The 27,238-nt window shown below is 40.8% G+C and overlaps 1 protein-coding gene across 1 annotated transcript; it reads right to left on the bottom strand.

Annotated features, from left to right (window-relative positions):
• Positions 1 to 3,650: 3,650 nt before the first annotated feature.
• Positions 3,651 to 27,168, bottom strand: LOC103134425 (calcium-independent phospholipase A2-gamma-like). The gene is made up of 10 exons (XM_007546658.2): positions 26,987 to 27,168; positions 25,484 to 26,750; positions 24,774 to 24,923; positions 23,624 to 23,775; positions 23,378 to 23,472; positions 22,349 to 22,520; positions 21,123 to 21,180; positions 20,802 to 20,996; positions 9,362 to 9,557; positions 3,651 to 5,956 (listed from the first exon to the last, which is right to left on the bottom strand). Exons 2-10 carry the CDS (start codon positions 26,681 to 26,683, stop codon positions 5,688 to 5,690), a joined length of 2,487 nt encoding a protein of 828 aa, XP_007546720.1. The 5' UTR covers positions 26,684 to 26,750; positions 26,987 to 27,168; the 3' UTR covers positions 3,651 to 5,687.
• Positions 27,169 to 27,238: the final 70 nt, after the last annotated feature.

Genomic DNA, 27,238 nt, shown 5'->3' with positions numbered 1-27,238 from the left:
CAAAATTGGTCAAAAGGTTTGAGTTTAAGTGACTGCTGCCTCAGCCTTGCTTGATTGATATGAGTAATAAGAAGTCACATTTAACATCATACATTAGTGCGAATATTGAAGAAATTCTTTACAAACATTTCTAGATTGGCACCACAAAATCTGTTATTTTGATCGCAAAAAATACACTAAAATAATCACAAAATCCTGGAGGAAAAGCTATTTATTGATATTTTAACAGTTGAATTGGTTTTATCTATATATTCTGGCACAACCGGCCCTTTAAGAACATTCAGATTTTTGATTTGGCCCAAAATAAAAATGTGTTTGACACCCTTGATATAACAGGTTTGCTTCTGAAGCCTCTATTTAGCTTCATGCTTGTTTTATTTAAGGATGCTTGTTTTATTTAAGGATATAAAAGTAAAAGGTGGCTAAAATAAATGGCACCTTTTTTCTTTTTATTAATAATATACTCTAAATAGACATTAATATATTTGTTTATATCCATCCACTTCACAGTTATGTGATATATCAAAAAAAAAAAAAATCCCACAAGACTTATTAAAGTTTGTGGTTGTAGCAAAACAAAACGAGAAAACGTTCACACAGTATGAACAGGTTTCCAAGGAACTGTAAATTATGTTGCAATAGTGCTTTGGGAATGAAATCTTTTATATATGATCCTATTATCAGTCCGAGGCTCTCCAAAACCAATTAGGTGGTAATGAGTTGGGTTTCTTTGCCGCAGTTAAACCTCCGCTGTGATCGGGGAAGCATCCACCCTGAGGACAAGCAGTTGCTACACGAAAACAAAGGTGAGAGAACGACTCCTTGACACGCAGAGTCCTGGGCTTAAATGAAGCCGACACGTTGGGATTCGCAGAGGGGATGTTTTGCCGAAGGTGCAAAAGAAATTAAATTAGTGCTGTGATTACCGCTGCAGGACAGGTTCATGAGTCAAACCTGTTTACGTCAGAGAGGAGATGCATTTCCTCTCACAGGGGGGGGGTCTGTAATTACATTATGAGTTCTTTGTATTGAGTGGGGGCAGCGTTTAGCGCCTTGATCACAGTGTTAGCTGCAGGGGCCACTAACTCAACCAGGATTTATTTTATGCAACTGGTGGATCAACTGTATCAGTGTCATGAGTGGAGGATGTATCTATTAATATCAGTGAAAGGAGTCGGGCTGGATTTCTATAAAAGTTCTGAATTTATTTCTTTTAGAGGGACCTTGAAAGCAGGAAAATGTAAAAGTAAATGTAAAATTCCTTTACAGCTGCAGGGGAGAAAATATGTCGTTCTCTAAGTGCAGAGAGATACTTTCTACAGAAAATGGTCTGAGTGGATGGAATATTTAACATATTCCTGCTATAAACCTTAGGATTTCTACACAGTCTTGGATATAAGAATGTTTGCATTCCCAAACTAAATTCTGAAGGCACAAAATCAAACCCCGATTTCTAAACAAAATGGCCCTATTTAATTTAAATCCTTCATCTTTGAATTTACACTTCTCAAAATGAATTTACACTTCTCAAAATGAATGATTGTCTAGTTATTAGTTATTGAGTGAGAGAGCCCCAAAATAAACTTTTATTAGGAAATTAAAAAAAATGCATGTGTACTCTGTTTTGATATCTAGACTTCCTTGGATGAAAGGTTTAGAGTGGACCTCTGTGTGGTTTTAAAACTGTTTAGAGGTTAAACAAAACACTTCAACTCCTAACTTTTGAACATTTCCAAACAGAACACATGTGCTAAATATTTAATTCTGTCCAGATTTGACATCTTTCGTAGGATGAATAAATGAAACTGCTCCTGATCAAAATGCTCATCTTAACAGTTTTTTTTTTTTTTTTTTTTTGTATCTCTGGAAGTCAGGAAAGTAAAAAAGTGTAGGAATCCAGAAGGCTGGATTTTAATTTGTGTTTGTGGATGAACTTATTGCACGGTGGTTCAGTTGGTTGCAATGTTGCCTTGCAGCGAGTGGGCTCTCTTCGGGTACTACAGCTTCTTCCCACAGCTCAAAAACATGACTGCCGAATGAACTGGCATCTCTAAATTGTCCTCAGGTATGAGTTTGTGCATGGCAGTCGGTCTGAGTGGACCCCACCTCTCGCCCAAGGAATTTGTATCGAGAAGGGCATCCGACATAGAGCTTGAGCCAAAACAAATTTGTGGATCGCCAAAATAACTGCCTCGGTCGAGGCCCGGTCGAACAATGACCGCCTCCAGTGCTGTTGGCCAAGGATGAAAGGAAGGATATCGGATTACTGTTGGTGGACTAGCGAGAAAGCATGTTAGGAGGTAGAAAGAGGAGTGGAGCAGTTAAGAGTAGAGACTCTGAATAAGGGGTCAATGACAGGTAAAGGTCAATGCTAATGTAAATGTCAATATTATTTCTAAAGCTCTTTTAAAGCAGCTACAGGATTCACAAAACCACCAATAAAAACGCATAATAAATTAAACAGGCAGGACAGGTTGGTCCAGAGGGGAGCTGACAGAAGTTATGGGGAGAGGAACGGTAGATATGCTCTCTATGTGTAGAGAGCAGATGGAAAGAGAGCTTCAGAGATGGCGTTCCTCCTACAGTACAGATAGAAAGAGGTTTTATTCAAAGTTTCCTTATTTGTAAGTCTATCAGCATATTTGGGATAGTGGTGGAAAAATAACTTAGTTTATCCGTCGTCGTTGGTGGCCATGCTATTGTCGCCTCTGTTGTGGTGAACCATCTGTAGCCTGGCAGAGAGCAAAGGGGGAGGATGTGAGCAGTGTACACAAGGATGATTGACAGCGCCAAGACCCTCACCTGGCTCTGATTGGTTGTTTCTGATGGAGCAGATTTTTATTTTTTTTTTCAGATTACAGAAGGACCACAAGGGGAAAACAGAGGATTATATGATTATATGTCTCATACTGTCATGACATAACAAAATAGCATAAACATTTTTTTATTTTTTTTAAATAAAAGTTACATATTGCTGCTTTAAGGTGCCTCTTATTTGGGAATCCTACAAATGTAATGTGCCTTTAAACTCAGTTGAAACAAAAAAAAAATAAACGAGCAAACACTATTTTCTCCTCTTTTCACCGTTGCCAAATTCCAGACAAAATGTTGAGTGTTGTTGGAGCGGTTTCTTGCGTCCTCTGCTTTCTGAGGCCATCCTTGTGTTTCCATGCGTGTAAAGCAGTTGGTGGAGAGCAGAGTTTATGCTGGGGGGGCAACGAGATCCATCACTGGGCCGGGCTGTTATCCAGTTGCCTAAGCAAAGCCTTGCAGTCAACGCGCCTCACCTTTCTCAATCTTGTGACAGGTAGCTCAGGGATGAGCAGTGAAATTACATTCCCCTGACAAACACACCCGTGCCTCTACAACACACATTTGAGTTAAGGCAGTGAAAAAAAAAAAAAAAAAACAACTATTTGGACAAGAATGCAACTGGGGTGGCGTTTGGACAAATCAGAACAAGTCCATTGAATCTTGAATCAAAAGGGCGATGGTGTATCACTCCAACCATCAGGCGGTTGTGAGCATACATTACGGTCTTCATATGTACTACGTTTCTCCTGAGACGATCCACGAGCCGAGGGTGAAACTGCAGCTTTGCTCAGATCATAATCGGCTTAACTTCAAATAATTAGAGGAGGCGGGATGCATTATGGTTCAGCGGTGGGTTTTAATTATATTCTCAAACAGTATTTACACTGGACCAACACGAGATGGACGGTAAAATTAAAACAATTAGGACGAAATCAGTAGCCGTCTTACTTCAGGGTCCCTCAGGGAGCGACTCCGTCGGTTACACAGTGCTTGACCTGGTTGGGTCTGGAAATGGACGACTGCTGCTTATACAGCAGCAAACAGAGGAGACCCATTTTTCCACTGTGGCAAATCGATAACAGCAGAACAAAAAAAAAAACAACAACAAAAAAAAACATCTGTCATATACAAGCTGCATCATTTCAGAAAACATTACAGTATGGGAGAGAAGAAACTGCGACAGAGCTAGATGAGAAGCGAGAGAGACATCAAAGAAAAAAGGGCAAGCTGATGACAGCACAACATGTAAGCAGAACCAAACACCCAGTCAATAGAAAAGTGTTTGAAACAACTTTAAATACTCTAAAGTTAAAACAACACAACAACAATATGACAGACATGCTTTGGATCTCTGTTAAATAACACATCTGTGATTTGCATTCTCTCTATAGCATCTTATTTATATTAGAAACACATTTGTAATACTTGTAATGCCTGAGGTTGACCCTCATCTACCATTTGTGTTACACACACAATTTACCCATAGCTGGGAAATGTCACCTGCAGCATAGGACCTCAGCTTGACCCTGATTAACTATCTTTCACAAAAATGAGAGATAGTTGCAGTTATAACGAAACGAGTCGTTTCTTGACACATAACACTCTTCGATGTTGAAGTTGTTACAGAGGGAAGAATGAAGTCAGATGTAGCACAAAAGGTGTTCAAAAGGAAAGGGAAGTTTCTGAGGAGGCCGCTACGACGGTAAGTGGTGCTCAACTAACGGAGCTGCTCGGTTTTATCCCATTGAGTCTCTGTCATGGAACAGGGCGCATTTGGAAATGTTAGCAGCCTTTTGGAAACTTTAAAGTAACCATATATGTTTTTTAGGAAGTAGGCACAGAGAGTGCAGGTTTACTAATGGTTACCTCGGTAGTCGCTAATAAATGATGCTAACCAACGTTTGACAAGCCAACATGTAACAACGTTGTCTTTGTTTTAAATTAGTATGACCCTACTCTATAGCAACTGCTCTCCAGCTTGTGTACTTTAAAGAAATCTCTGCTGCTGAAATATCAATATTTAATAACTGCTCATTGCTTAAGCCTAAAAAAATACTTTAAACGGTGGTAATTAAGCTACTGGAAGAGAAATTGGAGTGAGCTAAAAATCAGTATTGGCAGGTAACTTTAAAAAAAAAAAGAAAGCTAATAATTAAAAAGTGCTCACGTGAAACATTACAACTCCTTAAATTATACGACGCTGTAAATATTTTATTTTTTTCAGCCGCTTCATTCAACTGTAATATGAGATTGTGCGGAAGTAGCTTAATTATTCTTTTGCAAATCTGCAACAAGGGATATTAGTGTAATTTAGCAATAACACCCAACAGGCATAAAACTATCAAGCTTCGTAATTTCTACGCTTTAAATATATTCAAGTTTTTATTTTAATTGAAGCCAACTCTCTAGTGGCCTTGGCTTCATATCACTTTCACTAATTTAAGGAGGGAAGTCAACAGGCGCAGCGCCTCTAAATCTTATTGACAGCGTTGCTCAGATTTATATTTGAGGATTTCCTCAAACTTCACTATTTTTAATTTAAAAACCACGCTTAATCAGTGATACACACGTAGTAACCAGATAATTGCTCCCTGCCAAAGTTGTTGGCAGTAAAAAAAAAAAAAAAAAATTGCTTATGTGGGACGTGCTAGAGCTGTTGGCACATCAACAGTAGAAATATCTGTCAAAGTATTGGTGAGTAGAGAAGGCGTTTGGCATTTTATATGCATCTCACACTGTTTTTCTTTTTTACAGCTATTGGTAAAAAAAATAAAAGACATTAACTATGCTACAGTAACCATGGTAACATGACATAAAGTTAAATGTAGACTGTGTGGAGGATTTGGGCTGGGAAAAGTCACTTCCTTTTGTTTCTACAGCTTTGAGGTTAGGCCGTTGTACATGTCAGCCCTGAGCCTGGCCCACTCGGTCGCCCTCTGGATGGAGCTTTTCTCTCGGGTGAGGAGGCGAGCGACCTTCCTCAGCTTCTCTTCGTTCCTCTCCAGGTAACGGAGGCCCTCGGCCTGCAGCAGGTTGAGCTTCTCAAGCCGGCTTTCGTCCATGGGGACTTCTTCGTTCACGAAGGGGTTGAAGCGGAAGTAGGTGTCGGGAGGGAGGAAGGCGTCCAGCATGGCGTGAACCTCTGGGGGGGCGGAAACACACAGAGTGAGGCCTGGTGAGTAACAAGCTAGTAACCACGCACTAATGAACCTGGTAATAGCTTCGGTATGTACAAACATTCAACAGCTGTGTTTGGTGCGAAAAGTGCAAGCGAAGCCAAATTCTGCCTGTCAGGACTGTGACAGAACTAGATGTGTCACTGAGTGATCATTTGGAGCTGAAAGCCTGAGGTAGGTCCAAGAGAAAATGCTCGACTTATCTCCCATAGCCGTCTCCGTCTGCACTGCATGACTGGTTTTAAAATCAACAGCTTTTCAGTTCAAGCGAAAGAGCAGTGGGGAAAAAAAAAGAAAAAAAAAACAGTGTAAACACACCTAATGGATCCAGAAAGATTTGTGTTCGTATTTCTGTATGCGTTTCCCCCCAAATGTCAGGAAACCATTATCGAAACCGCCGCTCTCCTCCGAGGCTTTGCAGAAGTCTAGCAGTTTATTGGGAGGACATGCGGAAAGTTCTCTTGACTTTATTTTAGTTGTCAAAACCAATCAAAGAGTCTTAAAAAGTCTAACCCTGAAAAAATAATATTAGCAAACATTTCAGCTTGTTAGGGTTTGTCTACTTATAGTCAAAGTATATTAGTTTGAACTTTAGGGTTAGGGTAAGTACCTTACACTGACAGCTTGGAACATGTCAAAAAGAACAATCATTAAAATGTTCAAATTGATACCGTTATATTATAAGGATTAGCGCCGCTCAAATCGGGTTCACACTGTGCGATTATCGACACCCTTAAACAGAATCTTTAATCATGAATGGAGCTGTGATTGTGAGGTTGAGTTGGTGGTCTGCAGATCCTAAGCATCAGCAGACTCTCCAAAAGCTCCTGCAAAATTAAAGATGACCTAATTCAAATCATTTCAGGAAGGCAGGAAGGAACGAACGAACAAAGGAAGGACACAAGGATGAATGAAAAGGGAAGAACAAGAAAGGAAAGGGGACAATGGAAAGTAAAGAAAGGAAAGGCACAAGGAAGGGAGAAACTGACTCAAGCAAGACAGAGTGACACAAGAGAGGAATGGCGGTAGGACACAAAGATGGGAACAAAACAAAGACAAATGGGGGGGAAAGAAATAAGGGCACAAGGAAGGGTATTGTTAACAGACAGGTTTGGGCTTGTGCAGTCCACAAAGCTGGCCTTTATGGGAAGTGTCTAGGAGAATACCATCATTGAAATGACTCAGAAGAAATCTTGAGTGCAGTTTACCACAAGCCGCGTAGGTGACACAACAGAGGTGTGAAAAAAACGTGCTCTGACCAGATGAGACCAAAGCTGACATTTTATCAGACAGTGCTGTGTGAAACAGTACAGAGCAACCAGGGTTTCCCATCAGCAGACGAAGTTAAAAGGTAGGCACTGTGGCATATTGTTTAGTACATAAACACGCATCCGCTGGCTCTAAAAAGAATAAATTTTCATCCGCAGTAACGGAGCGGGACCTTTAAGAAACAACGCAGACTATAAATGATGGCACGTTTTGAACAAAAGCATCGGTCTCAAAATACAAAGAGCATCCATAAACATTACAACTGGCTCCAAGCCAGGATTCCTTATGCAGAGCTGAGGACACTCCGAGCATCCTAATCTGTTCACAAACAGCCCACCTTCACTTCCCAGTACCACAACAAGGAATGTGTAAAGGGTTAAGAGTGACCGGTGGTCTCAGGAGAAATCTGACCCAAGGTCAGCTTTCCAAGACATGTTTAACATTCAGAGCGATGCCACACTGCGCTCAGGACTGTGCTGTCCATTAAGTTAAAGTCCGCTCCATAACAGGCTGTAATCATGCCATGTTTAGTTTTATCTGACCTGAACTAAGCAGGGGCCTTGAAGACAAACCTTAAAAAAAAAGAGAAATAAATAAAAATTTGTGACAGATTATATATTTTATAATTTATTGGCTGGTTTCAGGGCAAAAAAAAAAAGAGCCAGCTAACAAGATGAGGTTGTAATTTCTTATAGAGGAAAAAAGAAAAGTCCAATGAAGCAACTGGGTCGCATCCTGCACCACAGCATCAACAGGGACAGGATGAGCCAAATTTAGGCACGGCAGAAGTGCCCATGTCGAGAGGTGATAAGGACATTAAGAGGCTGCAGCCTCACAGGGCCGCAGCGGGATCCATCTTGGACAAAGATAAACTGCAGTCCTTTTTCAGCACTGAACTCACAGAAACCACAATTTGTAGGGGAAAGAGAGTTTTGTGCATATGTCCTAATAGTGTTCTATGTTTAACTTTAGACACTGCACACATAACATAGTGCGCTACAAAAGCTTTCAGGCATGGGCTATGTCCCGGTCAAACAGGATTAACATTCACTCAAAAATGTAAAATAAATTTGTTTTAACTTGAATAAAAAATTTGAGCAGATGGAAAAAATGTAACAAACACAAATTGATTCCAGCAAGTGCCATATATATTTACTCTATGAAAAGTCTGGGAAAAACCTGACAAAAAACACGACAATGGCAGCAATGTCTCAACACAGAGATGTTTTGCTTCCTCCGAGAAGCATTTGTTTTTTCATGTTGTGGTGTGGAATCGCACATCTGCTTCGCCTTCCTTACAGAGAACAGTTGCTCTCAGAGGCATATCACGCTGCCAAACATGTCGAGTTTCTGAGCAGGTTGAATGTGGAGATGGGGTATCGTCTCAGGCGTATAGAGTTAAAGCTACGTGGACCGCTTTACCTTGTTGCGCTGTGGTTCTATAAACAGTTTCAGATTGTGCGTTAAAGTCAGCGGTGCTCTGCAAACTCAGTAAACTCCTCATCAGCAAAATGTGCACTTGGAAACCTCGCAAGTCTGACTTGGTTTGTAACTATTTGACAACGCGGGAAAGGTGCAGGTTGAGCTGTGAGCAACTGTTGTGGTGAATAATGGGATATGTAGTGTGATTGGTGTAAACGCTACAAAGCTATTGGTGAACCATTAATAATCTATTTATGAAATTGTATCGTGGGCCAGATGCTTCTTAGGACCCTTTAGCTTGACATGTCTGCAACAGGACAGAGCAGAGAAGTGCGTAACTGGAAAGTGGAAGGGAAAATATACAGTGTTCAAAATTCATTTTCAACTCACCTCCCCCAAGTCAATACATAAATATAATGTAAAACAGTAGTGTGACAATAGGTTCCTTTTAAAGCTCTAAAGAGCCTTTATAATCTTTAATATTTTGGTTTTGTCATATTCTTTTGGAAATAGACAGAATTGAAGAGGTCTCATTGTAATATTCATTTATCTTCAAATTTTGCAATACAAAAAAAAAGAACAAATAATTTATTCTAGAGCTCGTAATGTGCAGACAATACGGTACATTCAAATTTTTGTCTGACTTAAGATCAGTTTTTCTGACATTTTGTGTCACCTACCCTCGGTATCTGTGGCACTGCTGATGACGTTGGCGAGTTTCGTTTTGAGGCTCGTATAAGTGGCGCTGGTCTTGCCGGCGGTTTCGATGCGTCCTGTGCCGAGCGACACGACACACTCCAGCGGCGTGTCGGGCCACAAACACTTAGACTCGTGGATCGCGAGCGCTGTCGGGTTGTTAATCAGCAGACCTCCGTCCTGAGCAGAAACAGAAGAAGTCCTGTGTTTGAGACCGGATATCACAAGATGATCAGAAGGAAAACCCAAATTAATCTAAAAGCATGAACAGATTCTTGAAGTCAAGAGACTTGTTTTTTATTTAATCACTTTTAAAAAAATAATAATAAAAATAAGCATCAATGTACAGCTGAGGAGCTGCTTGAACATCTACAAAAAAACAGAGCTAAACTGTTAAGGTTTTTTTTTTTTTTTTTTTCATCCCTTCTCCACATTTTCATCTCAGCTAGCTTTGATACCAAGCAGGCGCCTGGGAGAGCTTTTGCTTTGGATCCATACTGTACCCAAGGCACTGGGGGGAGTCACTGTAGAGGCTGTGGGGATTGTTGAATAGGCATGAGGCTGATGGGGCCACAGGGCTGCGAGCTGGCAGCAGGATCAAACACACCGGGGCCAGTCCTCATTAAAGAGGCCCGGCGGGGGGCAGCCGCAGGGGCCCCCTAGTGTCTGGGGACACAGCAAAGGGAAGAGTGCTTGCTCATATGACTGGGTATACGTGGATGTTTGATTCGAAAGAGCATTCTTGCTTTGAGTCGATGTGTATAATTATGTGGGTGTGTCAACATAGGTCGTTTAAAGGTCTAACAAAAACACACATACACATCTGCAGAAAATTTGAGAGAGTATAGAAAGTAGAAAAACATATTTGAACTGCCTGAAAAGACACTTGCATTAGTACAAATATCAGGAAAACAGCACAGACGGCCTGGACGACATTAAGAGCGGATACAGTATCAAATACACATGCAACAGCATGGCAGATGAGGGATGGTCAGCATGTCCCAGACACAAGGGTCTTGGATTATTTGCTACTGTTTGCATGTTAACATTTTCATAATGATTACAGATAATGCATCATAACGATGTCTGCTTTGATTTACCATGGACTTATAGTGCACATTCAATACCCTGCATTAAGCCAATCAATATAAAAAATGAAAATACTTTTAGAGCTCACTCTGCTCTTATTGCCACTTCTTGTAAAGACTTATTTAAATACAATATGTTAGTATCAGTGTAGTTTTAATGTTGCAGAGATTTGGCCTTTAAGCTTTTATAATGATGGAGCATCTGTTTCTACAATTACTGATTCGCAATATTATATTGAGCCAACATTTAAAAAAAATCTAATCTTGTAATAGGAAATGATACGCAAAACTTCCCGCTTCCCTTGGGTCTGGACGTGGGCCACAGGGGCCAATTTTTACGCCTTATGATGGGAAAGACAAAAGAGAATGCCGATAAAGCAAATTAGGTGCTGATCTTCAGAAGTTGGGAAAGTGACTATAGGTTCAAGTAAATCTTGCCGCTATGCACAATGAGGAGGAAAATTAGTGAGGTCATGTGCCTGCATTTGTTAGTGTGAGATTATGCTGATTATGCCATAAAAATCTATTTATTTTTAAAGACCTAACATATTTACCAGCGATGCAAATAAATACAGAGGACAATGGAACCTGTATTTACTTCAGTCCCTATGTGAGTCAAAATGTGCTTCTCTTTTTCTTCAAATGTAACCTATGGCTTATATTTTGCTTAGTTTCATGATATTCTGGTCTTTGTACAAAGAAAAGACTTTCAAAAATAGACTAAAGGATGAGTACGTTTCTTTTCTGAATTTAAATCATATCCAACATCTTAGAAGTTGATGGGAATCATTCCTTTTAAAACATACTGCGCGAGTCATTTCTGAGTAAACCTACACATTAGCTAATACTTCTAAAGCAAACCAGTGTGACAGATAATTGGTCTAACAGGCCAATAGAGAAAAGTCCCACAAAGAGGGCTTAACTCTGCCACAAAGCACAGCAGAACTGCTGAGGTGGACATTTGTCCAAAGCACATCATTATGCAGCAGCGGCAGCTCGGCTGGCAAAGAAAGACAGAAAGAAATTGGAGGAAAGGGGGAAAACGCTTGGATTGGAAATGCTCCTGATGGAGACTAAGGCGTGACTTACTGCAGAGGGCACCAGGCAAGCCCAGCTGGAAACAAAACAACTAAGCAGTTTTCTTATCGCCAACTCGCGCTGTGTGAGGCTCCATTTTCTGAACTGTGTGTCAATTAAGGCAGCAGCCCGGGTCCAGTTATGGCCTCTCCGTGCTGATGGCCGGAGGGCAGCTTCAGAGGAACAGTGGCTCGTTTCACACCGTGTGCCAAGGCAAGCAACATTACAGCATTCATGGTCGAATGTTGCCTCCATTGCAAAACACCTGCTTGGATAATTCAGAGCATACATTTTCTTTTTTTTTTTCTTTTTTATGACTTATTGATTACACACAGATTCAAATTTTGCATTTTTTTTTTTTTAAACTATAGCATGAAGTAACAAGTCAGCTTTACGGATACCAAACCACCGTGGAAGGTGCAGAAAAATCTGTTTGCTGGATTTGCTGCACTGAATTTAGAAACAATGCATTTTATAACGGCGATCTGCAAAGCTCTCAAACTCCAGCTGCCGGTCAAAGCGGCAACGTGACGCGAGGCAGAGGTTGCTTCCATCTATAAGGATTTGCGAGACCAAAGCTGCTCAAACTGCAATTTGCCATGTGTCACAAGATGCAAGTCCTCGGAGGGTTCATCCCCGTCAAATGATGCTCTCTGATGGATGTGTTTCCCCTTTGAGGTTAAACTTCTATCAAAACGAGAGAAATTCTAACTTTGAAATGCAACTTCCTGAAACACCCGGTGCTTTGTTTTGATTGTATATCTCGCTTTTTGTAGGAAGCTGGTAGTTATTTGCTCAAGAGGATCAAAGCAAGCCTGGGATTATCCTGTGGCCTTGTAAATGCAGGGGGGGTTGCATTTATCGTATAAGGCATCATTTATCATTTTAAATGTCTAATCATGATAAAAACTTTGATTCATCGTTGTCACAATAATTAATGATGTTTTAAACCCCCCAAAACGGTCTGTATGGTCGGGAATGTTAGTTTTACCATTTTGTCCACTGCTTGTTCAATGGACGTATCAATAAATATCAAAACTAAAACTGAACATATATTTTTGTTTTCTTTTTGTCTCTAGTGTAAGGTCTACACTTAAGACAAAAGTGCTGTAATGTTTCATTTATCAACAATTACAGCAGATATAAGATTTCAAAATGGACAAGACTGCTATGGCATTTAGAGGAAGACATACAGACATACAGAAAAAGGCAATATTTATAGTCTCTATGCTCCAACAAGCTGTTCACAAACAAAACGTTTGCTTCATCTTCCGCATGTCAATGTGAACTCCACCAAGTCGTCTTCTAAAGCGCCTTGGGGATTCTGACCTGTAAAAGGTGCTATGTAAATAAAGTTTACTAACTTACTAAAACATCATTTGCCAGTGTGATTTTTTTTTTCTAGTATCATTATTTCTTTTGAGAGAAGCTAATGGCTGTTGACTGTTGAAATAAGGTTTTAAGATAATTCATGAAACCCAGAAATTTGCATTTTATGACCTTTTCTTGCTGTGACTGTGTGAAAGCTGCAGTTCTTACAATCTAATAAAGAGCCAAAGTGTCTGTGGGAACACAAACACCAGCAAGGCATTAATCTGCTAGTTAAATCATTGGCAGATAGTCAGTTTGTGAAAATAATGTTTCATTTTGAGCTCTACGCCTTTTGGAGATCAGTTCACCATCAGCTCAGTTAAATCTGTAGCCCTGCCCTGCCAAGATGTCCACGAGCAACGCCTGAACATCTGCATGATGTCACATGCGCTCTTGTTAAAAATCTATCAGTTCTCATTAATTTTGGGCAGCTTATCTTCATTGTGCCCGCTTTAAGCTGCCTCAGAGTTGAAGGCCTGAGCTGAATGGGAAAGAGGTGCTATCTTCAGGATCAGAAAAAGTAATTTCATGCCCCAGAGTATGTCAGCTCACATTAACGGGGACAGAAAACTTTATCCTCTCCGCTCAGCTTCTATTTCTCAATATCTTGCTCACTCTAAAGTGTGGGTAAACTCCTGTCTTAGCAGCCAAAGGAGGAAGATGAAGACACCTTTTGTTTAAGCCTTAATGAAGTGAAACTACATTGTGCGTCTGGTGTGGCATTCCTGTCACAGCTCCACTAAAGTGACTGTGGTCATTATACTTCCTCCTCTGGGCTTCTTTGACAGGGACAGGACAGGGCACTGAGCTCTGCCATGATTTACAATGAAGCTCCACAAATGAGAGTCCTTTTTCATAGTTAATTAGGGGATTATTAGAGAAGCATTACATAAGCCTTGGACATCCACTGATATCGTTCACAACCTGACTGTTGTGCACAAAAGGCTCTTTTTCATTTCATTTCACAGTAGATAATTAAGTGTTCAAAATAGTCTCCATTGTACTTTATTGTGCAAGAAATCGCCAATGTCATTACATGTGGCGCAGTAATAAAATTGTTGTTTTAATGTGAGCTGATCCTTTATTTTGACTGTTTTATTTCCAATGAGACTCTGCTTACCCTCAGACCTCAGGAGCCCTGCTAAAATTGAACAAGATGACAAAATGACCACCACAGTCCGGTCTGTAGCTGACTAAAGCAGTGCTGTCCAGATAAGACACAGCTGAGCTGAAGAAGCAACCTGAGTGGGTCCTCTGGCACGCTGGTGGAGGTCTCTAGTGTTTTATAAACTTCTTCTCCTGTTGCTCAAACCTGTTATTAAAATTACTGTTGGGTCATAAAACTAATAAGCAGCAAGATCCATGGCTCAAGTCATGGCTGAAGGTCTTTTTAAATGGACTTTACATGTTCTCCCTTGGGGGTACTCACACTCCCGAAACATGCATGTTCGATAATTGGTTTCTTAAAATTGACCCTACGGTGTGTGCGTTCATGGATGTCTATGTTGTCCTGTCATAGATGAACAACCCATCAAGGAAGTGCTCCACCTCTCACCCAATGCCCACCGAAGAGGAAAATATGTTTTGAGCCAAATTCAAGCTTTGTAAGACGAATCTGAAATATTCAGAATTACAACATATATCAGAAACTATTTTTCACTGTTTGTCCCACAAGTGGAAATAAAACAGCTATCAGTAGCCTGCTACCATTCGCCAAAGGACAATTGAGCAAATGATCTCAAGGCTTCACCATAGCCCAGAAAAAGTTTAAAGCTTCTAGGATTGCTCTAGGATTGTTCAGAACTATGGACTCGGGGAATTAACAACACTTAGACGAGAACAAAGTCATGACAATCACTACAAACAAAATGTTGCATTCTCCAATAGAGAAGAGTGATTGAGAGCCCAACAAACAGCTTTAAATGAATTATAACTGCAAGTAGCAGAGGAATGTCGGATAAGGTAAGAAAAGCAGGCTTCGCTGTTTACCTGTGAATAAGGTCAGCCGTCAATGTTAGTTCGAAATGTGCTGAGGTCCGTAAGCATTTCTGTCAGAGCTGCTGGTACAAATGTTTTGTGAATTTTATTGTCTGAGGTATTTCTTCTTCTTTTTTGCTCAACTGAAGTGTCTTTGGCTCTACATTATTAGAATGTGATCGTTGGCTGTTGTGTTATTTCGGGGCAAGGAGGGGAAGGAACCTTGTTACGTTAATAATCCATTTGCATCATAGCCCTCTGAGTGGTAACTGAATCATAAGGTCTCTTAAGATTCCCAATCCTGGTGTATTTGTATGTAATCAGAAAGAAAAAAAAACTGAGACTTTAGGAAATTCCCCTCGTCAAGTGGAATCCAAACCACAATGAAAGACTCCATTGTGAAAAGCAAAGATGAGAGCAGAATCTGTGAGAGTATCATTCCAATGTGGTGGACAGGTCAAGTGAGAGGTCTTCATGCCATATTATGTAATTACGCCGACCGGTTCTCCATTTGGCCTTTAGCTCCACAGATGCCAAAGGTCATGGTAAGGTTCAAATCATCCTCTCAAGCTCTAAACAGAGGAGGAATCCATGTGTAGATGTTTCGACTTTGCCTCAGGGAGACACAGTAAGTGAGACAGGCTCTTTCCTAGACATTCTCTGAATTCACAAATACCTTCTGATTAAACGATTAATCAGATTTGCCGGCTGTGCTCGTTCAGCTCGAACTGAAAATCTGTGGAGTGATTCAGATTGATTTGGCTCAGTTGCTCCTTTATGTCCTCACTCCATAACAGCATGGAGCTCATGTAATGATTGCCTACTTTACAATATAAATTTAATTCCATGCTCTTCTCATATTGAGCACAGATTTGGATCTCAATAAAACTTCAAATTGAAGATTTAAAGCTGTGGACTACCCTGGAGAATTACATCTGGAGGCGCGGCTGTTATAAAAAAAAAAAAAAAAAAAAAAAATCTGTCTCCTCATTGCTTGATGTACTGTCAGAGTAGAAGATTTGGGAAGATTTGCAAGAGCTATTAAACACCAGAGTGTCTGCATAATCATCCGACCAATCTAATCCACAAACATGTGTCTCAACACGAGCAAAAACATCCGCATGCATTTACATCCGCTCTTCCACTGTAGCCAGATTTGTAGAGTACAGTTAGCAGTTACATAATTGACCCGAGCCGTAGGCGTCTCCTTGTCCAGCCTGTCAGTTTATGTGGACAATCACGTCTTGGTAGATTTCAGTTTACGCCACACTTTTGAACCACGCTCCAGGAGACGTTAAAAGTTCACAATATTGTTTCAGAACCAAACCAGTTCCCCACCAACTTACCCATAACCTCTCTGTTTGGTCTTCACGATGCTGTTTAATCACTGATGAGCTCCAGCAAACCTCAGAGATCATTAGAAAACTGGTGGATTTGTACCGAGATCAAATCATACACCGGTGAGCACCATTTACCAAAAGAGCTTTCTGAAGGCAATCGTTTGCACTGAATTTTAATTGAAGGTATCTGAATACATGCAGCATGCGTGGCACACCTTTTAGATTATTAGTTGAAATTATTAAAGCCCATGTTTCCATCTTTATATTTTCGTTTATATATTCTCGTTTAGCTTTTCTGTGCTGTACATATTGTAGTCTTATTAAACGCGCCACAGAAGCCCGACCAGACCATCAAACAAATAATTTCAGTCCGACTCGGTCCAAGTTCTGGGCCGTAAATCTATCTACTGCTCATTGGTCTAACAAATAAAATCCTAATAAAAAACAATGAAGCTTGTAGTTGAAATGCGATGGGATTTAAGGGCTGGAAATATTTTTTTCCAATGCACTGTACATTCACCCCATATATCCCAAAGGTTCATCAGTAATTAACAACATAATCCAAAAGCACTCTGTGTGAAATTTAATCAGATGAAGGTCTGCTTGATAGCATTAAAACCTCCTATAGTTTTTCTGTAAGTCCGTTTGTTTTTTCCCCTTTGGGCACAAACATAAAGAGAAAGTTCTCTGCAGCAGGGCTAAAATGTTTAAGCTCTATCCTCATAGCCAAGCTTTTAAAGATTATTACAGAGGGACAGCTAAGACATAACAGCTTCCAGAAGGATCCCGTGTTACTGTTCCTGAATTTTACATCTCTGCTCTCCTCACTGTTGGGCTGAATGCCTAATTTATTAACAAAAGATTCACACTGAAAGGAGGGAGCGAGAGAGAGAAAGAGGGAGAGAGAGAGCGAGCGAGTGAAAACGGAGCTCCAAAAGGTTGCGATTTCTTCAGCTGGCCTTTTAGAAAAGTTGATTATGTAACACTCTCTTCTTTCAAAAGCCAGATTTAATGTCTTCTTGAGCTAATGTTTAAAATTTGCTCTTCATTAGTGGAAAAAAATGAGAGCGGCGATCTGACCTAGTCCATTTACAGCTGTGTAAAGTCTTTCTGCAGAGCATGGTGGCCTGCTGGGGCTCTCATCAGGTCGCTCTGGGGGGTGTCAGTGGTCACTTGTTTAATGCCTTTTTTTTTGCCAAATGCTGGTAAAGATGGGCACAAAACAATCTTCCCCCATTCCTTTCCATCGCCTCACCAGATACCATGGTAACCAGGCGGAACGACTGGGTCCTTCTCGCCATTCCACGCATGCCGTAGCATCCTTTGTGAAGCGCCTGAGGTCTTGTACTTCTGTGTTATTTAGGGCTGTGATAACTGAAAGACTTGATGTGGAACATAGTCCTCTTCCTTCCTCGTTTTCATCTCTCTTTTCTGTCCTTATCCCTACAGAAAGCATCCCTTCTGAGGAAACGGCATCAGAGGGCGAGGCTTTGATAATGCTACAGCTGCTCTGCTTCAAAAGTCTCGCCCCAAGTTACAATTTCTCCAACGTCACTGATCGGAAACTACAGCTGAGGCTCTGTCGGATTTACATATGAGCCTGCAGGCTCGCAGAAACGCCAACAAACCGTCGACTCGCTTCAGACGCAGGGCGAGAGATTTCCGACGGTTGGCCGTCTGCGCACGGCATACCGACTCCGGCGCTCGCCCGCACAACGGGGTGATTGTTTGGGGCTTGAATTAGAAGAAAAAGTCTGTGGGTGGTAAAGGGAAAGACTGAGATGACTGTCTCTCTAGGGAATCCTGACATCATACTGAAAGCATGTTGTGTTCGTCAATGGCTTCAAGTAGCCAGTAAATAAAGTCATCCGACTGGATGGCGTTTAAAGCTGGACGGACATGAATATGGATACTAAACTGTGGAAACCATTGATATAACTAAAAAAATTAGTTTTACTCTGAGAATGTTATTCTCTGACGAGCATTAAATCTAAAATTTAAAGAAGTGGTTTATAGTTTCAAAGCTGTGTGCTGTTAAGAGAAAATGACATAACTATCTAACCTGCAGTAAAATTCTCTCTCTTAGCTTCTTTGCTTTAATGAACAAAAATTGAAATCCCCATTTACTCATCAAAACCAATAACAGCATTAATGAAAAAGCTATTTTACAAATCTCTAAGCCTCTGTAGCTTCTACATCAGTTTAACATTTAGAGTGCCTTGCGAAAGTGTCCATGCCTGTTTCTGGTTTTCTTTCGATCAATCAATCAAGCTTATTTGCATAGCATATTTAAGCAACAAGGCAGTTCAAAGTGTTTTATATGAAAAATAAAAAATAATACAAAAAAATACAAAAATACAAAGTCATAAAAGCACTTTGAGGTCAAATTTCTGGTATGGACTACAAGACCTAAACACTTCTATGTGTACATTTTCTGTTAATTGTAAATTTGACTGTACAAAAATTAACCAACAAATAACAAAATGACAGATGAACTGGTTTTGAATCCGTCCCTATTTATTCATCAAAGCATACCTCCCAGACCTGGAGGTGTACCAATTGGACTTTTCCTTGTCAATACCGATTCACAGCCGTCTTATTGGTCTCACCATTAAAATCCAATTTAAAAATTGTTGTTTGATAGAGACAGTGGTTCTGAAACCACCAGACAATTTACCTGCCATAATATGTCAAATTACCAGTTCCTGACCTCTACGTAGATTTTATTCAACCCAATGAAAAGAGCAGTAGTGTACATGCAGTTGATTGATGTCTTTATAGGCTGAAAATGGAGGGAGCTCTTAACGTTGCTGCGTTGACTGAACAGAAGAAGAATCTGTTTTTCGGTCCTTGCCCATCAAGTCAGCAATCGCTCACAGCTGTTGCTTGGTGTAGCTCTACCTTAATCTTGATCTGATTTTTCTTTTTTTTTAAAAAAATCATAAAACGCTTAATGAGCAGGCATTTGAAAATGGCAAATGTTTCCGTTTTGAAAAAGTTGGCTAATTTTGATGACTCGAAAGCGTCACTGAAAAGGCATGAAAATAAAACAAGGACAAAGCTGAAATAAAACAGCGTATGCTTCAATTACAAACCCACACACAGAGAATGTGAATCGGAACTTTAAAATATTTTCTTACGATTTATTGGACTAAAGTCTGAGTGACAACCAATGAACTAATTTTACGTGTGGGATATGTTGCACGTGGTCTGAACTGCTGACGCCGCCTCAACCTCACTCGGCGTGAGGTTTCTTGGCATCTGTAAACGAACGGAGTTTGTAAAAGCGATTCCACAATTAGACAGTCTGTCTCTTTGTTCCGACAAAGCAAATGCAGCAGGCAAATTGCTGGTGTGTGTGAGCAGGGGGACGCAGCGGTCGGGATAAATTATGCAGCTCAAAGTAGAGGAAAACCTGGAAGATGGCGTGCTGGGGAAATCTCCTGCTATAGGTGGGTTTTCATCAACGAGTCTCTTTCATTCTCTCACCCCTGCACTTGCCAATTCACATATACAGCGAAACCCGGCTTCCAATTAGAAGTGTCGAAGCTCGTTATGGCCTTTGATGCAACGATTACATCTATATTGTGAATGACAGTCAGATGAGGAGCTGAAAACTGTGATTTTTGCCTCTGTGTGCTTTTTATTTCTAATTGCAACAACTTAGTAGTACAATTTTGAACACATCAAGGCAGTAGCTTTACTAGTCCTTTCTGGTGTTTTTTTTTTTTTTTTTTTTTTTTTAAACAAACATCATCCCTGTGTTCTGCCTGAGCTCAGAGTGAAGGAGGAGCGCATATTGATCAGTAAAATGCTAAAGCAGAAAGGTGCTTCGTTAGGTTTCTGTTGGCTAATGCATCCCACTTTGCAGCAGATGATGGATTTAAGTGTTCCTCACAACGACTCTGCTGCTTCACTCTCCAGTAAAAATGTAGCTGACTGGAAATAAAGACTGTTGGGAAAAAAAAAAAAATTGGGTTTCTTGTTTCCTTTTTCTTTTGCGGGGGTTTTTTTTCTTTGGGTTGTTTGAATTCTTTCCTTTTTTTCATCCTCAGCCGTGAATGCTCAAATCATTTTAATTCGGCAGCCCGACAATGAATTCTGTAGTGTGTAGCAGAGGACTGCTGCTGCGTTGTCGCACAGATGAAGAATACTGTATAGAGGATGAATTTGAAATGAAGGATTGCTAAAATTGAACCTTCACAGGAGCAAGAAGTGGAAGAAACCAAGAAAAGGTCAGCTGGCAGAGGATGTGGTGCACAGCGTGGAAAGAGACGTCTCTGCCTTAATGCATGCACATTTTTTAACAGCTTCTGTAATTATTTGCTTTTGCATAAAAAGCAGCACGAGTGGTTTTTCAGGACGAAATATGTTGTTTCTAATTACGAGCAGCTAAAACTGTCTGGGAACACTAAATGTATGCACGTCGAGTGAATGTAGAGCCAATTACATGTGAAATCATCTCAAATGTGCAGGTAGTAAAGAACCGAATGTCTATAATCGTAGATTTCCTGTAAGGAACACGACAAATTAATACCCAGGTATTTGCTCTGTGAGCTAATGTGTCTGACCTGGTGGAGATCATTTCCCAGTTTGAACTCCTGGAAGTACCCGGGGGCTGCTGACGTGGCACGGATGGCCTGCCACAGCTGGTACTGGCAGCCCCCCAGGTAGTGGGAGCGCACCCCGGGCAGCAGGTTGTAGTTCCTGAAGACGTGCGCCTTCAGAGGAAGCCCCTGGTTCACGATGGTGCTCACAGCTGCCACCTGTAGGTTCAGAAAACAACAACAGAGGTGGTTCTTTGAGTGTGAAGCTAATAAAAAAAAAAAAAGCTAATAAAAAAAAGAAGGCAGGACAAACAGGAGAGAAGAATAAAAGGATCTAAAGCTCACCTTGGGGCAATCGGGATTTCTTGACGTCTCCACAAGGATGTGGGAGCCCACTTTCTCCCTACAGGGGGATAACAGCATGTCAATTCTCTTCAGATTCAGCTTGTTATATTATAGATTTTGTCTGTTTTTTGTTTTTTGTCCCCCACACCGAAATGTAAATAGGAAATGTAGTTTTCAAATGATTCATATATGACTTCATATATTAGAGGACAAGAGGTGTTCAAACCAAACCATGTGGAGAAGTGATTGGCTCCCTTGTCAAATCTAAAAACAACAGAATTTAGAAATGTTATGTGACAACACGAAGAAGACTAAAAATATATATTTCAATCTCTGATTATCTGTCTTTTAAACTATTCAGAACATGCTCTTGCTTTCTCATTGCTACTCTTAATATTTAAATTATTCTGCATATAGATGAGAAAAAAAAAAACAAAAAAAACTAATGCAGCATTTTCGAAAACGAAGATCAACCATGGTAGTGGTAGCATGATGGTCTGGAGCTCTTTTGCTGATTAAGGACCAGCAAATGATGGAACCGTAAACTCACAAACAACTCCTAAAGGAAAATGTCTGGTCATGAGTTCAATCAGCCTGAGATGAAGCAGGACAACCCAAAACCCAACTGTTAGTTACAGCTAACAGTTGTTTGTGTAAAGTGTGACATAACCAGACACGGGATTAGGGGAAAAATAATTTTCTGCACAGGGTCATCTCACTTTGGATACCCCCCACCAATTAAAACGTTACATTATATAAAGGTTTGAAATGCATGACATAGCGTTCTTACACTTTTCCTTTGAAAATAGTCTTAGTATGCAGTCTGAAAATGCTTCACAAAGTTGTAGGAGTCAAAGAAGAACTTTAAAAGAACTTTAGAAAGACGGGGGAACTTTTGATCAATTTTGACTTCTTGAGTTCAAAAAATACAAGGTTATTGGTGCATCTAGCCCTTTGTTCAGCACTGCATGTTAAAAGAATTATAATATATACTTTTGACTGGATTATAGACCCACATTTACAGTGACTGATTTAGGAATCATCTCAACATTGTTTTATTTTATTTTATTTTATGGCCAATCAATAATAACACAGCTCTTCAGTGTCAATGACTTGCAAAGATTTAAAAAACAAAAACAAAAAAAAAACAAGAATTGTTTGCCATTTTAACTCTAAATAACTCTAACAATATTTACTCAACGATGAACCACAGCAGTGAAACTGACTTGAGGATGTTCTCCCACGCCTCGCTGTCATAGAAAGCGTGGCTCCAGCCCATTTTCACGGTGCCTAAAATCACGTTCTGCTTGAAAACGTCTGAGCCCAGCCTCCGGTACAGATCATCGCACTCTTTCACAGGGATTTGGATCACGCCCAGCATGAACCCTATGACAGCTCCTGAGGTAAAAACACATAAAACCATTAAAAAAAAGGACTAGGTTGAAATATGGTGCTGGATTGGTATATAATAAAAAAAGCTTCTGCGTTTAATCCTAAATAAAGAACAGCCAAGCTAAATGTTCACTTACACAGTTAAAATTGCACAATGTAACTGTGAGAGAAGCGATTTAGATCTACAAGAATAATGTGGGCAATCAAACTGGGCAGATGTGGTTTAAATGAGCATAGTTTATCTGGCACACAGACCGCATTATTATTTGTCAACATGCATTAAATCTTCAAGTACAATAACTCCTCCAACTGTTGGAGATTAAGGCTGAGAGAACCTTAAAAACACTGCTCAGCTTATAAAATGCTTCTGTTCAATCTGCTGCGTTATGTAGAAGGAGTCTGAAAAAGGCCCACAGCGCCCTCTTGTGGCATTTTCAGTTACTAGAGCGCAGTAAAACTATCCCAGTAGTAGATCAATTTAAAAACGGTTTCAACATTTTACAATTTTAATCTTTCCAGCGATTTTTAATAACATTCTGGAGATTTGCTCACAGAATTTAAGCCTGTCAAATAATCTGCGTGAACTACAATTCATCAAACGGGATAATGCTGACGCTGGCCTAACATCCAGCTGTGTGGCGTCACGTCACTGCTTTATGTAATGTTTGAACACGTTTAAACATCGAGGTCATTGCTGTCGGGGAAACTGAGGTCTAAGCAAAAGCCGAGCCACAAAATGGGTCACTTAGCGATCTGCACTGACAGTTCAGCCGGTACCCTTCTTAGTGTTGCACTCTGCTTTCATAATCCACCAACATGCTTTCAGTCTGCACACGGTGAAATAGAGCAGAAGGACAACATACCTGTGCTGACACCACAAATATAGTCAAACAGTTCATGGATGGGTTTGCCGGTCAGGGCTTCCAGCTTCTGTAAGGTCTGAAGGGCAAGAACTCCCCTGAAGGAATAAATGTCAGACACACAAGAGCAGAAGGTCTATTCAAACAGAAAGCACTGACTGGACAGTTGAATATTTAGTGATTCGGGACACTGTTTGATGCATGACACATATTCAGCAGCAAGGAGGAGAAAAAGAGCTAAATCTGTACCGTAAACCTCCTCCGTCTATGGACAGGATTCGTATCCCACGGCCTTTTACAGGTTTATGATAGCCAACCAAGGCGAGAGCTTCTCTGACTGCAGCCCTTAAGCCCGGGTCGTTGGCCTGCTCTAAACGCAGCAGACAAGGAATGACCTTCTCCTGGCAAACATGAAAGGGGAGAAGAAGAGAGAGCAAAAAGATGCTGTTCATCAACTATGGCATTATATGAACAGAAATGGATGGACAAGCTATACAAAGTCAAATATAGAAGAAGGAGCAGGCAGAGGAACAGGACAGCCACATCATGATAACCCCAGATCTGTGTGGTGCTATCACGGAAATATAGACTAAAATGTTGATGCCTTGTTAAATCTACTCCAGGAAGAATTAAGTCACTTCTAAAGGCCAAACAAATACACTAGCAATGAGTACCCAATATGGCAGGCTGTTTTAAGAAAAAAAAAATCAGCTTCATATCTCAAATGATGTAACCGGATTTATCATTTGAAATATCCTACATTTGTAATTACAGTTCAGGAAAGTGCGGTGAAGCCAATTTTATGTTAACACAGCCTGCCGTACACCCAAAGATTCCATTTAAATTACAAAGACAGATCACAACATCCATAGACGGTTTCTCATGTTCTCTCAATAACATCCTGAACTAACAACTGATAACATTATTATTACTGTATGCATATCAAATGACAGCAAACTTGTTTTGACACACTGCAGTTCAGCAAAAAGTGAAATTAATCTAAACAAGTGGAACTCTTTACATAGCAGCTGAATAATAAATAACAGAAACATCCAGCATTAAACAGCTGCTCATCCAGCAGCGCAGATAGAGGAGAAAAAAATGATAATATAAAGTAATCAATACAATGTCAGATCATTTGGGCATTTCTTATTATGTTTCAAGGCTAACATTAAAATAGAGTAAATCTGTGTTTAATAAGAAAAAGCTATGGTGAGTGTTATAATATTCATTTACACTTTAATCACAAAAAGATGAACAGATGAATGTCATATTACACTGTGAGTTCAGTCACTAAGCACTAAAAGCAAACCAGACTAATCTGTGCTAGACAAACATCTGCGAAAGCATCGACAGGCCCCACCAAGGGGGAAAAGAAGACGGACTGTTGATCCCTCACCTTGACTGCTACACCACGGGTCTCTGGAAACTCCAGCAGGTGGTAACTTAAGTCCTCCACCCTGCTGATGTAGACCCTGACGTCTGATGCTCTGTGGAGAGCCTGGACCAGAGCCCGGGTGCGGTTGTCCACACTCACCCTGGCTATGATCTGAGAGGGGGGGGGAGAATAAAAAGTTCGATTTTGTGGTGTGTTATATAGATATCACAACACATGAATTAAAATTGTGGCCTGTAATAAAATTACTTTTTTTTTTTTTTGTATTGTTTACCAAGACGTTTGTCTTTTGTTTTCAGTAGAAAATATTTAAATTAATATATGAAGAATTTTATATGTTTATAGCTTATTAGCTTCACTTTGCTGTAACTGGCCGTTTGGTGTTTTCACTTCTACAGCATGTGTACAGAATGTCTGGGAGGGGTTATTTTTGAAAACAGATTCTCAGAACTGAGAGACGATGTAAGCACACCACCAGCTGACTTACAGAGTGATGGGAGGGGATGGGGGGGTGGAGACCCTGTGTAAACAGCAATAATAGACTCACAACCATCATGCATGGGCATCGTATTCTACTTAACTATAGGTAAATATCCAACCTAACACACACACACAGAATCTCATCCTTGACTCCAAACACACAACAGTTTAACATAAGAACCCTGCTCAAGTAACAGTGCCGTACATAAAATACACAGTTGTTGCTGGCCTACCTTCTCCCGTTGGAGCAGAAGTTTCTTAGCTTTCTCCTCTGCAGCACTCTGCTCTCTGCTAACTGGGCTTTCAGTCGGTTTCACCGTCACGGCCTCAGGTTTCTTCTCCTCCATCGCGGTGCTTTTAGACTCTCCCGCTCTGAATTTAGGGACAAGAGGAGCAATGTAGTTCCCAACAAATGCCTGCACAGTGGGAGCGGAATAGGACAAGTACTGTCCCAAACTCTTCTTGGAGGACGAAGGGGTGACCGGAGCGGCGCGGCCGGCTTTATCGGACACAGGTACGAGGTCGGAGGGTTGCTGAGGCTGAGAGGGAGGTGGGTTGTTGTCGACATTGTCGCCTTTCTTGTTCTGAGTCTTTGCTCCGCTGCCAAAGTAAGAGTTGATGTGATGAGACAAGTAACTGTAGGTCTCATCTAGGTTGGCTGAAAATGCGCTGGGATGGAAAAGTCCTTGAGTGTCTTTGGAAGTAGTGGTTTTGTTCCCATTGTTACTCTGAGGTGCAGGAAACTCCTCCTCCTCCTGCTGTTTCTTAGTAGCTTTGACAGTGGGAGCAGCTCGTCTCAGCTTTTTATTACTAACGTCACGCACAGTGACAATTGCAGAGGTGACAGTCACCTGAGCAGAACCAGCGGGAGTAGTGGAAGCAGTGGTCCTCCCATCAAATGCAGCTGCAGAAGTAGAGAGGCCAGCATGTGCAGAAGAACTGGGTGTAGTGGATACAGTGGGAGCAGGAGTGGGGGTGATTGCCTTTTCCTCAGGTTTTGCTGTAGATTCAACACTGGCCAGGAGCTGTGTCTGTTCCTTTGGCTTGAGGCGAGAGATTTTGGACAGAAGCTGTGTGTGCGTCCCACTTACAGCCTTGGAAACTGTGTCCAAAGTACTCCTGACCCGCGACATGTGCTGGCTCAGACCCGCAGACCACCTGGAAGCTGAAGTATTCAAACACAGGGAGCTGGTGTGAAGTCCAAGTCGCTGCCTAACCTGGCTGGCTTTAAAGATCCATGCCTTCCTGCCTCTAGTCTTCAGATGATGGAAGTGCCTCAGGTTGAGGTAGCCAACAGGTTGTTGCACATGGATCCTACAGGAGGAGGTACCAAACAAGAGCAGTAAAGCCGCTGACCTGCGAGAATGAGTCTGACACATAGAAGATGCTCTGTCTATCTTCACCCAGATATTTGGGGCCCATCTATGATTCATATTGTGTCAGAGGAAGAAGACAGACGCCTTCCGATGAAATATTAGATCTACACGTACTGTCATTAACCTGCAAATGGACAACAAAGAAGCACAGGTAGGGGGCGGGGGGGAAGCGCAAAACGAAAACAGAAATGAGGCAATAATGACGAAATGGTAAGATGGTGAAACTAGTGTTTGAGAATCTGTCGCTTTTATCGGGAGAAATAGATTAAATCTAACAGCTGAAAGCAACTGCAGATCAGATACTAGCTTAGCGCAACTTGTTAGTTTCATAAAGGCCATTCGAGACATAACAACTCATACCTGTCTTCTTATGCTGTCGTCTCAATGAGGTAAAACATCCCATAATTATTTCATTGTGTCGCCCTCCTTTGTTTAGCTTTAACACAAAAACATAACCACCGTCCGACTACATTAGACGTTATTTAACCGGACAATTTCCAGAATGACGACAGGGTGACCGTCGAAAGAATAACAACGTTCACGTGACGCTCTATCTGCTTCTCTATTGGCTGTATAAAACTTGGCCCATAAAAGGAACTCACTGATTGGTTG

This window comes from Poecilia formosa, unplaced genomic scaffold, assembly GCF_000485575.1.
Source record: "Poecilia formosa unplaced genomic scaffold, Poecilia_formosa-5.1.2 Scaffold17, whole genome shotgun sequence".
Classification (NCBI taxonomy): Eukaryota; Metazoa; Chordata; class Actinopteri; order Cyprinodontiformes; family Poeciliidae; genus Poecilia; species Poecilia formosa.
Note: the sequence above shows the minus strand (reverse complement) of the source record. Positions and strands in the feature narration are given on the sequence as shown.